The following is a 15,391-nucleotide window of genomic DNA, read 5'->3' as shown; positions in this document are numbered from 1 at the left end:
ATGCAGCTAAGTCATAATTTTTAAATATTTCAAGAAATAATATGAACTACATTATTTTAGTTATGAAGGTTAAAAAGAATAAGTATTGTTATAATGGAGAATAAGTAGAGAAACTGAATTATATTAACCTTTATTCATTTATCAAAAAAAAAATTAAGGGAGTACTATATGTAAATTACTTTCTGTATTGAAAGCAGTAATAGTGTGAATAGGAGTAGTAGTGATTTTGCCCACAGATTAGAACATTCATTTTCCTAATCCTTAATGTAAAATAATTCTGAGAAATGAGGAAAATTCTGATGTTAGAAGCAAAAGTATTCAAAGGGAATTCAGAGGTCTAAAATGGTCCACTTTTTCTTTCTACTTAAAAAGTCTCTCCCCAACTTATTCCCCTGATTCTTATTCCTTGGATGAGTCTTGACTTCTGGTAACCAATAGCTCCTTTCCAGTCTCAGCTCATGAGCCACTTTCTCCATGAGACACTCCTTGATTCTTCAATTTCATAGGATTCTTCTCCATCACTTAAAATTTCTTCGTAATTGCTTTGTTTACATTTTGTATTTAAGTATCTGTAAGTATGTTTTTTTCATTTGTTTTCTCATCAATAAACTTCTGTTATTATCTTGCAGGTTAGTTCTGTTTCATGTCTACCCTTGAATCCACAGCCTCTTACATAATAACTAACACAACAACCCTATAAGGTAAGTACCATAATCATGCCCATTTTACAATTGTGTAAACTGAGGAAGACAGTGGTTAAGTGATTTGCCCTGGGTCACAGAATGAATGAGTCTGAGATTGGATTTGAATTCAGGTTTTTCCCATTCCAGGTCCAGTACCTTATCCACTGCATGACCTAGCTGCCTCTAAAGGTAATTCTTGTCTCCCATGCCTTTTTCTATTACTTATAACAACAGAAGTGGTGATAGGTATGCAACTTGCTCTGCATTGATACCGTAGGATTTTTTCCTTCCAATTTACCTTCAATAACCTTTCCTTTTTGAGACTCATCATCTAATTTTATTTCCCCCTATATATCCATGCTTCTACCACCAACCAACTTCCATGATATTTTAACAAGTTTCCCCCCTTTTGTTCATAGACAACATTTGTAAAGTTCTGTACAAACCATAAGCTATTGACATAATCTATATACATATATGTACATGTGTATATATATATATATATATATATACACATATATACATACACACACACATAATTATCATCTTCACCACCATTATCGTTGCAATTATTGTTATTCGATGGCAGAAGTCTGCAATGGATGGAGCATCCTCAAGTGTAAATTGAGTTTGAATTAAAATAAGGATTTCAAAAATTTTATTGAAAATTCAAAAATCAAAGAAATTTCAGGAAATAATGGTTGTGTCTGTGGGGAATCTGTTAGACACAATGGGGTATAAGAAAGATACAGCCCTGGATTTGGAGTCAAGAAGGTCAAACTGAAGTAAATCCTGCCTGAGGCCATTATTAGCTGAATGACCCTGGAAAAATAGTCACTTAACCCTGTTTCTGCCTAAATTTCCTCATCTGTAAATTAGAGATAGTAACAGAACCTACCTTACAGAGTCTTACAAGAATATGCTTTGCAGATCTTAAAGTGCTATGCAAATTATATTTTTGGTATTTATTATTGTTAATCATCATTATTGTTTTTGACTAAGGAGAAAGTCTTGGGGAGAAGAATGGATGACTTAAAAAAAAAAAGAAAAGGATCTTGGAAACCACATAGATATTTCAGCATGTGAAGATATGGACTGGTTTCCTATGGCTATGTAGGACTCATTGATAAGTTGAGTACTCAGTGCCATCCCCAACCATCTGACCCCCACAATTGGTTACTGGAGCAGCAAAGCTAATGACACTGTGTACCACAGATGAAAGGAAAAGAAAAGATGTTTTTTGGTTGATGAATCTTTTGATGATTGCTTTTTTAGATGATAAGAGATGGATCTCAAGATGGAGGAAAGATTTTTCCCTGCTCCAAAATAATAGCAAGGTGCCTGATATTCATATTAAATCAATACTCCAATAAGCATTTATTAAATGTCTATCATGTGAAAGATAGGTGACACAGTGGATAGAGTGACAAATCTGAAGTCAAGAACACTGTTTCCTGAGTTCAAATCCAGCCTTAGACACTTACCAGCTATGTTACCCTAAGCAAGTCATATAATCCTGTTTGCCTCAGTTCCTCATCTGTATAATGAGCTGGTCAAGGGAATGGCAAACCACTCCAGTATCTGTGCCAAGAAAACCCCAAATGGGGTCATGAAGATTTGACACAACTGAAATGACTGAATAGCAACAAATGTTAATGGTACTTCTGCTAGAGCTCAATTATCTTAGCTGGGTTTGTACAAAAAGTCTCTGGCTCTCTTGTATCTTCATTTATGTTCCCTTGGGAAAAAATGAAAAGTCTTGGAAGGTCCCTAAGTGCTCTAGGTAAGGGCAATATCAGGGCACTTTTCATTTCACCAATAGCAAGAGTAACTGAGTTCCTGACAAAAATAATTGTTGGTAAAGGAGAAAGAAAAACCCTCATAGATCCTCCTTGGCTATTTCATTGCACATATGCAATTGAATGAATAATGTATTCTGATAAGGCTTAAATTAATATTAAATATTTCTATAAGTGATGTTACTATTTTCTATTCTACTCTCTATTTTTAATTGCTTAGCATTAAATTTTCTTTGCAAAAATTAAATATTTATACCATACTTCACAAAATTTGGCACATAAATCATTCTATTTGGACTAGCTTTCCCAATAGTATCTGGATTAGGAGTGATGATTCAGTGAATATGAGAAATCAGTAAGTTCTTTTGTCTATTATAAATATTCAATATGAAGAAAGATGATATCTGCATCCAAATCATAACCTGACAAATAGAAGTACGTATAGAATAGTTTTACATATGTAATACATAAATATATGTATGCACATATGTGTGCATATATACATACATATATTGTATACATACATATCTACATCTTTCTATTTATATCTATGTCTCCATCTCTCTCTCTCTCTCTCTCTCTCTCTCTCTCTCTCTCTCTCTCTCTCTCTCTCTCTTTCTCTGTCTCTCTCTATCCATTTATCTGTTTCTGTCTAATGGCATCCATCTCTACAGCAGGGGACCGGAAAGAAAAACAGGGGGAAATGAAATGTATGTGATAATTTTGTTTTATATTTTAAAGGAATAGCCAGTTGTGCACAATAGTTTTGCAGTTTCATGCACAATCATCTTTTTCATTGTACTATGTTGTGGAAATGTTTGTTTTATTTCATAAATTAAAAAATAAAATATATATTTTTAAAAATAAATACTAGAAATGGAGAACATACTATTTCTATTGAATTGTTAAATAACTCCAGACAATGAACCTGGAACCCAAATATCTGACTGGATACAAAGCTGAGAGAAATTCTTAGTTTGTATAGGTAGTGGAGTCTTCCTCCCTGGATCTCTTCAGAGGCAAAGGAAAAATAGTTCTAGTCATCTTAGAGAAATATTTTTGTCCAACTACAGGCTGCATAACAAGGATACTTCCAAAACTGAGGCTCAATGAATCGTCAGTTTGTAAATGAATGATGACCCAATTGTTTAGATTAATGAAAATTTTTCCTTTCTGTTACTTCAACAAGATGTAGGTATTTTCACCAAGTTATGGTTTTGGATTTTTAAAATTGTCCACAAACTAATTTAAATAGATTGTTGTTTAAAGGAGTGTACCTTTCATTCCTTCTCAACTGCCAAAAAAATATGAAAACATGAAGATTTCAAAAGGAAGCATAACATGGTTTCCTCTAAATTATTCTAAGTAGCCAAATGATCAAATGTAGCTTTGAGGAACCAGTTTTGGAAAGAAGAAATTGCAAAATACTGGTAATTACTTTAAAACATCTTCTGCCTTTTGAATAATAAAAAAATGCACAAATTAAAAGTTTTCTGATACTCATCAAGTTGGCAAGAAATAATGACAAATCAAATACAGTGCTAGTGAGAAAACGCAGGAACATACTGACATATTCACTGCTGTTGGAATTACAAACTTTTAGAACCATTTTGGAGAGAAAGAGAAGTCAACTTGTAACAAAAGCTTACCATTTCAACTCAAGTCAATATGTATTTAGTATATTTACTGTGCACAATAACTCCATTTTGGAGAATATACCCTCAAATAGTTTTAAAACAGTCAAATTTTGAAGGTTTTTATTGTAACATTGTTTGTAATTGCAAAAAAAAAGAAAAAAACATATTTTCCTGTCTCTGCATCTCTCTCTATAAATCACCAATATCTATATTAATGTATCATCAATATCTATACATGTATTTGGATGTAACTCTTTCACACACTTTTTCTCTTTATAAATATATGTAAATGTGCATATATATATATACATACATACATACACATGTACACTTTTAGAAATGAATATAGACATAATATAGGAATGGTTATATTGATAAAGACATATCTATAGATATATGTATTATATTTTATATTGATAAATTGTTCTATAGACATATGCATATCTAAATTATATATGATATATAGAATTACATTGTGTGTACATATGTGTGTTTATACGTATTTATAGATGTGTGTGTATATATATGTGTCTATTTGTATGTGTTTTTGTGTGTATTTTTTTTTCTTTTTTTTAGGTTAAGAGAAAGACAAAGTGATTTATCTTCCCCTAATTAAAAAAAAAATGTTGAGCTACCTTTCCAGACATAATGAATTAATCTTTTCTTTTTCATGCTTTACATTCCACATAAATGGTCCATCTGCTATTCTACACACACAGTATGTTTCCTTCCATCTCTATAATTTCACCAAATATTCTAAATATGTCCTTGATAATACAAAATAAATAGACATAGACACCATAATTCTAAGATTGGGAAGAAGTGTTCCAAATAATTAATATCATTTTCTCAGAAAGATTAAAAGCAGGTGAATAAAAATTATAATCATTCTATCAAAGATGATTCAATAAGGGTCTCCTAGGTATTGTATTATGAGTCATAGATACAAAAATAAACACAAAATGGTCCCAGTCCCTGAGAAGCTTATGATCTAGCCTAAGAAAGAAAGCATTTACATAAATAGGTACAGTCAGAATATGCACAAACATGAAAAAGACTTCATTTTGAAGATTCTGCTTAAGCTGAGACTTAAAAGAAATTAGGATTTCTAAAATATGAAAGTGAGAAGGGATTATATTATAAATATGAAGAATTTCCAGTGAATTTTATGAGAGCTATGACAGAAAACATAGAATTTTATGAGAGCTGTGAGACCGAAAGATAGTAAGACAGAATCTATGAATTTAACTGAGACACTTAGATACTAGCTGTTTTATTGCTGCAATGACATCTTTGTTCCTCAGGCTGTATATCATAGGGTTAAAGAGTGGGGTTACAATAGTATAGAAAAGGGCAAGTACTTTATCTACTCCTGGTGAATGGTTTGACTTGGGTCTTAAATATGTAATAAACCCAGATCCATAGAATAAGCCCACAACTATCAGGTGGGAGGAGCAAGTGGAGAAGGCTTTGTGTCTCCCCACAGCAGATGGTAACTTCAAGATGGTCTTAATGATTTTAGTGTAGGACCAAAGTATCAATAGTGAAGGAACTGTAACAAAGATCGTAGCACCAGCATAGACAGACAGCTCATTCAAAGAGGTATCCCCACAGGCCAGCTTCAGTAATGGGGGAATATCACAGAAAACATGACTGAGTTCATTAGAGCCGCAGAAAGACAGAGAGAATATCTGGCATGTTTGTGCTATCTGAATTGGAATTCCAATTAGCCAGGCACCGGTAACCAACTGAAGGCACTTTTTGTGGTTCATGATGACAGGATAATAGAGTGGCTTACAGATAGCCACATAACGATCATAGGCCATCACAGACAGGAAGAAACTCTCAGTGCCTCCTAGACTAAGGAGGATAGCAAGTTGTATACCACAAGCTAGTAAAGAAATATTTTTCTTCTGGGTCCAAAGGTCTGACAGCATTCTCGGGATAGTCACTGATGTATAGCAGATTTCCAAGAAAGAAAAATTTCTGAGGAAAAAGTACATGGGTGTTTGGAGAGCAGCAGTAACTTTGGTGATGACAATAATGAGGCCATTTCCAACCAGGATACTTGTGTAGATGAATAAGAAAATCCCAAAGAGAAATCCTTGGAGGCTTGCAAGGTCAGAAAATCCTAGGAGAATGAATTCCACCACCGTGCTGAAATTTGTTTCTGCCATTTTCTGTATATTCCAATGAGAAAATTACTAAATCCGTGATAAGCAAATCAATACACTTCTCTGTGCCACTGTCTGTTCCTATAAAATGAATACATTGATTTGGCCTAGAGATAAGTGATTAATTCCCTTTGATTTTGAATATTCTATAATTTCAAATTCATTTTAACTGTATTATCCATAAAATCACAAAACCACCAAATTTCAGAGTTGTAAGGGATGTCACAGCCATCTAATCCAATGTATACTAGGAAAAAAATCCCCATTACAACTTAACTGACAAATCAGTTGTCCAGCTTCTTGTGGACTTTCATTGTGGAAACTATGTACATCCTGAGATAATCATTACGCTTTTCTATATCTAATTGCTTAAAACTCCTATTCTTGCTCTCACTCTCATTCTCACTCTCATTCTCTGTCACTGCCTCTCTTCCTCACCTTGGTATTAATCATAAAATTTCCTTTCCACAACTTTTTACTCTTTGCTCTCATTCTGACTTTTATCACCTTTTTAAATTTGACAATGTTCTCCACATCCAAGACAGCCAGTATTCTCCAACCTGATTCTTTCACTGAGAGTTGTCTTCTACATGTTAAACATCCCACAGGTCAACATAAAGCATGAACTGATTTCCTTTAAAAACAGAAAACAGATGTTCAGATGCATTCTAACCAGAGCAGAGTATAGAGAAATAATCACATTATTATTCTTGGAAAATCCATTTTTCTTCTTAATACTTCCCAAGATCTCATTGGCTTTTTTGTTTTTTTTCACACCTATTGAATTTCCAGTTCAATGAATTTTCTTATCTTTTTTTTTTAGATAATTGCTTTTTTAAACTATAATTTTATTTATCTTTTAAATCAGAAGCCACTGTTGTAATTAAAATTCTGTCTACATATCAATTGTTATTAAATTTCATGTTATCACATGAGCAGAATGCTCCAGACTATCAAGTGCTTTTTGGATTCCGACTCTGTCATCTGCTGTCAGTTATCCTTCCTTGTTTTGTATCATCTTCACATTTGACACTTCCCACTCTGGCTTTAAGTCATGTTAATGAAGTGTCAATCAGCAAAGGGTTAAAATTAGCTCCCTGGGGCATTTCAAAGGACATCTTCTAGTGAATTGACATTGGACCAATGAATTAATGACCATTTGTTAAGAGCCTACTGTATGTCAGACATTGTACTAAATTTTCTCTATATGAAGTCAATTTGAAATAGTACCTGCCTTTTAAAAAATAACATATACATTGTAGGAAGGAATCAAAAGACAGTTCATTTGGCTCTCCTGGCTTGACAAAAAGAGAATTTTTTTTCGATTGTTCAGTCTTAATTTAGATGAATTTAGATTTTGTTCAATGACTGGACTTAAAGAGTGCTCATTGACAATTTCATAAAATACATTTCTTACTTTGCTATTCCCCTACACAATAAACTTTAATATCTCTCAATTACCTTTAGAATCAAATATAAAGTTATTTCACATTTAAAATCCTTCATTACTTGGCCTAATCCTATCTTTTCACCTTGTTACATAATTCCATTCAAGTAATTTGTTTTTTTTACTGTCCATCCTACCTGGCACTCTCTCTCCCCTCATGGCTCCCTCTTCCCATCTCCTACTCTTTTGCATGGAATGTTCTCATTCATTACCTCTGCTTCATAGAATCTGTAGTTTACTTAGAGATCTTTTCATCTCTCCAGTCCACATGAATCTCCCTTTATCCTGAATTATTATAGCATATGTACACAACAATTTGACATGGAGTCTATGTTGCCTTGTAGGCTGTTATCTTTTTAAAATTTAATCTTCATATGTCCTGTGTTTTCAAATATCCTTAGGGTTAAGAGTTCTCTAATATATTTTTGTCTGTCTTGAATCATGTCATGAATAGATTCAGTGAAGTATTAGTAAATGGAATTGGTTGTTTTAAAGATATGATTTTTAATTCAATGATGAGACTTCCCAATGCTAACAAATGTTTCCTCCTACCCTGCCCAATTCAGGATAATTTAAATATAAATTATTGCTTTGGGTTAAGAGATTGTCTTTGAAATCCCTCTGGGAGGGGTAATATAAGTTATTGAAAATGAATAGCACCCCAAAGCTGGAATGTTTTGGTAGAAACTAAAGAAACAAACATGAAAATTATATGTATTTCAATGTCTTACACGAAAATGGTCTAAGTTTGGAAAAGGAAATATGTCCGAGTAAATGCCCACCAAATTTAAGATAATTTCAAAATCCTTCCCATGGAACTATATTTTAAAGATTTACTTTAAGTTTCACCAAAGTAAAGATGATTGAAGTAATGCCTGTCTTTAATATGTTACATACAATATTTGTATATTTTAGTTCAGCAATTAAAATGAAAATTAATCTCACACTATTTAAAAAAAAGTTTTCTTACCCATGATCTTAAATGATTAAAAAAACCAAACATATATATCAGAGTGTACACCTCCCCTACTATGAAAACATATGGTCTTTTAGGGGTTGGGGTGCCTGCCATTATTGTGAAGGTAGCCCAGGCTCTTTACTGAATCTTGATCTGTACTATTATCATAGGATACGATGACAGCAGGCAGATTAGAGCTCTAATATACAAAAGCTAGACATCTCTATTAAGATGAGTCATCAGGATGATAAAATACTCCATATATACCTGGCTAAGTTGGAATGAAATAATATTCACTCACTTCATTTTTGAACACAAATGATGGAAATAAAATACTTATGTACTATTCAGTGATATGTATATTTCCTTTTAAAGTATGCAGAAAAAAATGCTGCATATATAGCGCCTCATTTGAATCTCAAGACAAGCTTGGGAGGTTTATGATATGGCTGTTTTTTTTCTTCATTAATAAGATGAATAATATAGATAAGAAAACTGAGGTTTAAGTTCAGTGACATTTCCAAGGTCACACATTTAGTAAATGTGAGAGTGGTAATTCAGAGCCGGTCTTTTCTTGAATACAGAATCAACATTGTTCTTCCCGCTACAATAGACTGCCTCTCAATTAAGCTTTAAAACACTCACCTCAATACTCTAAGTTCTGCAAAAAGGATAGCAACCTCCTTCCACAATGCTGATTGTGTTGTGAGCAGTCAGAGTTCCTTAAAAACAAAATTGGTCTTATTCTTCTTTGTTCTATGGGGATAGCTGCTCTCCCAGGTCACTTTTTAACTTCTAATGAGGAGAGAATCCTTCTGACTTTAGTACAATACCTTAAACATTGTTAATGAGGTGATGTGATAGAAAGAGCCCTGGGATTGGGGTCAGGAGACTGTTTATCTCTGAGCTCTTCTCAATTTATTTTTGATGACCTCAGTGGCCAAGGACTAAATTCGTAGGGACTTTAAAAGATCCCCCAGAAAGTAGAATATGAAGTATCAGTCCTTCTCTCCCTTTGCTTAAATTTTGTTCTCCCCATCATACAACTCAGCTTCAGAAGACAAAAATATATGGTGATTAAAAATAATAATTAATAGTTTTATTATAGCCCTTACAACCTAGATGAACTTGTTCTACTCAATAGATCTTTTTGACCCCTACTTTCTCCATCTATATTTTAGAGACATTTATATACATATATAGATATATAGAGGTGATGTTTATAAAATTTGTTCACATTTTAAGACACTATATAGAGAAGCCAGAGTCAAATGGCAAAGTAGAAGAGGCATAACAGCCAAACTCTCCCAAAATCCTCCTCCAAACAATTTTAAAATATGCTGTAAATAAAAATTCTGCACCAGCTTAGCTTACAAAAAGTCGGAACGAGATTTTTTTTTTCCTAGTGCAAAACAATTTAGAAGGCCAAAAGGAGGTTTTTCTGACCTTGGGGTATGGGCCAGACCAGATAAGTGTAGCAGCAAGACTACCTACAAACCTTGGGAGGGGCTGTGATAAAAACAGCAATAACTTCAGGAGCTCTCAGCCCAGAGACAATAAGGGGATTGCACAACTGGTCAGAAAAAGGCTTCAGAAGTCCCCTGTGCTAGCACTGGGCACCAGACTGGGCACTGTTTAACAACTCCATCACCCATGTTCACTCCTGGGTCACACTTCCAGGACAGAGAGAACAGAATAGGACCTCCAAGGAGCAATATCGCTTGAGGCTAAAAGGAAGCAGTGACTGGATAAGGACCAGAGCACAGATCAAAAGAGTAATGACCATAACTCTCCCCAGTTCGCAACTCCTTGGAAGCACCAAAACCTTAGAGACACTCAGAACTATCTGCAAAAGTAGCAAGGCAAAAAAAAAGCTTAAAGCTAATAATAGTGCCTCGCCCCCCACCCTAGGTGAACAGAGCCAAAGTTAACATGAAGTTCAAAGTCAAGACACAGACAGCAAAAATCAGCAAACAATGAAAAAGAGAAATTGACCATAAAAATCAATTTGGTAAGAGGGAAGATCAACACAAAATTCAGAAGAAAACAACACAAAAACAGCTATAAGCAAAGCCCCTCTAAGAAAATTGTGTGTTAGAAACAAGCCTAAAAATAATTCCTAAAACAGAAAAAGAAATATGGGTTGGTAGAGGAAAAATAGAATGGGTTGGTAGAAGAAAAAAAATTGGAAAATAAATGAAAACAGTTCAAGAAAATTATGAAAAGAGAATCAACAGCTTGTTTTAAAAAAGCCACATTTTTTTTAAAGAACACCATAAAAAAAAACAGAAATGGCCAATTGATTAAAAAAAATAATAGTTCACTGAAGAAAATAATTCATTAAATTAGAATTGGATAATTGGAAGCTAATAACTACAGGACGTCCAAAAATAATTAACAGAGACAAAAGAACAAAAAAAAAAGAGAAGAAAAATCCCTTGTTTTCATTTGGTTTTGTTTTGTTTTTGCTCATAATTCAGTGAATCTTGTAAATTTGGTCTCTGGTTCCACTACTTCTTTGCAAACCAGTATGATCTTCTGGTAATTCTCAATTCACATACTGCTGAAGCCTAGACTGCAGAATCTGAATAGTAAAATTGCTGGCATGTGAAATGAACACAATTGTTCAGTAATTTGAACATCATTTTGCAGTATCCTTCCCTAGGATTGGAGAATAAACAATATCTCTTCCATTCCAGTGGCCAGTATTGAGTTTTGCAAATTTCAGGCATATTGTATGAAGCACTTTAGCACAGATATTGTAGTGGCTTGCCATTTCCTTTTCCAAGCTCATTTTACAGATAAGGAAAGTGAAGCAAACAGGGTTAAATGATTTGCCCAGAGTCACACAGCTAGCAAGGACCTGAAGTCAGACTTGAACTGAGGTCCTCCTGACTCCAGGCCTGGAACTCTGTCCACTTAGTTTCCCTGCACAGGATCACATAGCTATTAAGTGTCTGAGGACAAATTTGTACTCAGTTCATCATAATTCAAAACCCAGCTCTTTATCCACTACAGCACTTTGCTATCCCTTTATCATTAAAGTTTTCAGCAATATTAAAACAACAATATGGAAATAAAGGGAACTTTTGTTAAAGTGCTATGGAATTTGGTAAATTCCACTACCAAGGAGGAGTTTGAGGATGAGAGTGAGGAGAGAGGAAAAAATAAGTATATGAATCTTAAAGTGAAAAGAGAAAATAGGAGATAAATTGCCTGAAAGTAGCAATGGAAAACTATCTGTAATTCCAGTCTGCTTGCCATCATTGGAGGTAAAAGAATAATTTTCCCCAAGAGAGAAGGTTACAAGGAATGGAATGTCATCTGGGGCAAACTGATTTTCAGTCAAAGTGAGTTCAGGAATGCCACAACGTGTGGCTTTCAATAGTACACAGTGGGATTAGAGTGGGGAAATGAAAGGATTAGAATTGAGAGTGACGATTTGGGAAGAAGTAGTGAGGACATACCTCCTGTACTTCAGAAACCAAAGCCTGATCTTTGGGAATGAGAAAAGAGTAGATGTGCAACTTAGCATTGAATACGGAATTTGAACCACTGTTACACTGAAATGTGTTTCCATTTAATTTTGCCCCCAAGTGTGTTTTGCCCACTTGAGGGTAGGTGGGTGATTTCCAGCCAATCAATCAGTCTTTAGGATTGCTTCATGTTCCTTTCAGTTAGGTGCATGGATATCTTCCTTACCTCCTTGGGACATTTGAATAAATTTTCTGCCTGCTAGCTATCCTTGGTTTGAATCTACCTCATTCGTTGCTAAGGGACAAAAGCTAGTGATACTGGGTGCCATCCAAGTTAGAAGAGCAGTTGTGGGTCCTTCCCTTCCACAATAAAATAGCATGAAGCAGAGACTCAACTATACTGACTTAAAAGGCTATGGGCCACCATGCTTCTCCTTTTAGATTCCCTTTCCCTTTTGCAATCATCAAATCTTGGCTGAAAGGCCAATGAGTAAAGACTATAAGGACATTATCTTCCTGAATGGAGTTTAATTAAATTAGTAATAATTACATCAGGCTTGCAACAAGAAAGAGTGTAGTCAATCAATATGGAGGGCAATAGAAAAGAAGATCCAGGTTGTATTTGCTTGATCATTTGCCTCACCAATATAATGTAAAAATGAAATATAAAATAGTTAACTAGCATACTTGTAAAAAAAATGTGATTCAATAAAGCTTAAGTATTATCCTACCAAACAATTGCACTAGCAGTTTTAACTTATTGAATATTTCTATGTTGGCCCTTTTTTTGGTCCTCCCTTACTTAATCACATCTTCCCCCCCAAAAAAGAAAGTATAGTCTTCAAGTCTATAGCCATTTTTATAATTAGAAAATAGTAGCTGTGTGACTCTGAGCCCGGAAATGAATCAAGGTTTAATTTCTAGCCTCAGACCTAACCCAGGTCAGGAATTTGAAGACTGCAGATCATTTGGTCAGCAATTAATTTTTGTCCTCTATCAGACCACTGTGATAGCACTAAAACCTACAGGTACTTAAGCTGAACTGTACCTGAAATTCTAGGAGAAAAATACACTAAATTACTTAATAAAACAGCAGAAGACACAAGAGGACACTTGATCAGCCTGGATATTCCTTCAAGAACTGCAGAGAACACAGCTATAAAATAAAACCTCAAATCAGGAATTAGACTAGAAACCAACATGCAAGCAAAATTTTCACCACAAACTGTTTTGATGGTGTCAGATATACTCAAGGAAGTCCTGGGGGAGAGGAAGAAGACAAAATGATAGCTTCAAAATATCTACAAGCAGAGCCTACCAAAACAACAAAAGCAAAAACAACAAAAGAAGCAAACTAAGGCCTGGGAATGGAATAAAGTAGAATTCCTGGAAGAAATAAAGCAAGAGTTATAGGAAAAAAAAGTTATTTTTTAATGAAAAAAGGATAGAAGAACAAAAATGGGAAAATAAATTAAGGCAGTTTTTTTTCCATATCATTTAACCACTTTATTCTGTAATGCGCTTTAGTTTTACAAATTGAAGTAAACTCCTGATAAAATTTGGATCACAAGTTTTTACAGAAATCTTAAGTGCAATTATTTTTCCTCCAATAATAAGTTTCTCTTCTTGTTCTAAGAGAGCAGCATTGGTTATGGTTGGGTAAAGTTTTTTTTAATTGTATTTTAATCCGCTTATACTATGTTTTTCTTTCTTGTCTCTTCCCATTATCTTGCTGGATCTAAAATGATGTGAAAAAAGTTAGCTATTCTTTCTCTGTCAGCCTCTGCTTCTTTTATTTTGTCTGTTTCTTATTCTATTTCTGACTCATTTTCTGGAGATACAGTTTTTGATTCTAAGTTTTAGATTTTTTTTTGTCCTCTGTCTATGTATATCCTTTCTAAATGTCATATAAAGATAGAGTTCTCAAGAATTATAAGTATAACCTTTGCTTGTAGTCATGTAAACAGCTTACCCTTATTGAATGATATGTTTTTTTTCTTCCCCTTTCTTGTTTACCTTTTTATGCCTCTCTTGAGTCTTGTATTTGAAGAACAAATTTTTCACTGAGCTCTGATCTTTTCATCAGGAAAGTCTGAAGTCTCTTATTTCATTGAATGTCTATCTCCTCTTCTGAAAGATTGTACTCAGTTTTTCTGGGTAGTTGATCCTTGATTCTAATCCAAGCTCCTTTGCCTTATGGAATATCATATTCCAAGCCCTCTGATCTTTTAATGTAGAAGCTTAAAGGTCCTGCATAATCCTGACTCTGGTTCCATGATACTTGAATTTTTTCTTCCTGGCTACTAGCAGGATTTTCTCCTTGACTTGATAATTCTGGACTTTAGCTACAACATTCCTTGGCATTTTCAATTTAAAATCTCTTTCAGGAGGTGATTGGAGCATTCTTTTGGTGATTATTTTACCCTCTGGTTCTAGGGCCTCAGGGCAGTTTTCACTGATGGTCTCCTGAAAGATGCTATCCAAGCTCTTTTTTTCATCATGACTTTCAAGTACACCAATAATTCTTAAATTATCTCTCTGGGATCTATTTTCCAGGTCAGTTGTTTTTCCTATGTCAATATTTGCATTTTTTTAATATATTTTTTTAAATTTTTTTTGATTTTGTTTTATTGGTTCATTGATGTTTTATAGAGTCATTAGCTTCCAATTACCCAATTCTAATTTTTAATGAATTGTTTTCTTCATTTAGCTTTTGTACCTCCTTTTCCATTTGGCTAATTCTACTTTTTAAGTACTTGTTATCTACAGTTAATTTTTGTCCTTCCTTTTCCAAGCTATTGACCCTTTCTTGTATACCTCTCATTTCTTTTCCCAATTTTTCTTCTACCTCTCTTATTTGATTTTCATATCCTTCTGGAGCTCTTCCAAGAAGGATCCCATCTGAAGTTTCAGATGTGAGTATTTTGACAATGTCATCCTCTCCTGAATTTGTGTTTTGATCTTCCCTGTTACAAAGATGCTTTTCTATAGTCATGGTTTTTCTGTTTTGCTTCTTGCTCATGATGCTTGCCTTTCTTCTGGTTTTTAAAGTTGATCTGTGCTTTGGGGATGAGGAGCACTACCTCAGGCTTCTTGTGCTGGGGTCTCTGGGCCTGGTTACTGGTTTGCTGAGGTGGGGTTTTCCACTGGCTTGCTGGGGTGCCTCCCTTCTTGTCCTGGTCTCCTTCAACCAAAGAAAGGGCCTTGTCCCATTTAT

At 34.3% G+C, this 15,391-nt stretch overlaps 1 protein-coding gene across 1 annotated transcript; it reads right to left on the bottom strand.

Moving 5' to 3' along the window:
- Window positions 1-5,363: 5,363 nt before the first annotated feature.
- Window positions 5,364-6,302, bottom strand: LOC110199641 (olfactory receptor 10AG1-like). The gene has a single exon (XM_020974521.1). The coding sequence runs from the start codon at window positions 6,294-6,296 to the stop codon at window positions 5,364-5,366; it is 933 nt and encodes a 310-aa protein (XP_020830180.1). The 5' UTR covers window positions 6,297-6,302.
- Between the last annotated feature and the right edge of the window lie 9,089 nt (window positions 6,303-15,391).

Source organism: Phascolarctos cinereus, unplaced genomic scaffold, assembly GCF_003287225.1.
Source record: "Phascolarctos cinereus isolate Bilbo 61053 unplaced genomic scaffold, phaCin_HiC Scaffold_9;HRSCAF=440, whole genome shotgun sequence".
Taxonomy (NCBI): Eukaryota; Metazoa; Chordata; class Mammalia; order Diprotodontia; family Phascolarctidae; genus Phascolarctos; species Phascolarctos cinereus.
Note: the sequence above shows the minus strand (reverse complement) of the source record. Positions and strands in the feature narration are given on the sequence as shown.

Bases quoted from the DNA above. Each gene is read 5' to 3' on its own strand.
- LOC110199641 (XM_020974521.1), bottom strand. From the start codon at position 6,296: ATGGCAGAAACAAATTTCAGCACGGTGGTGGAATTCATTCTCCTAGGA.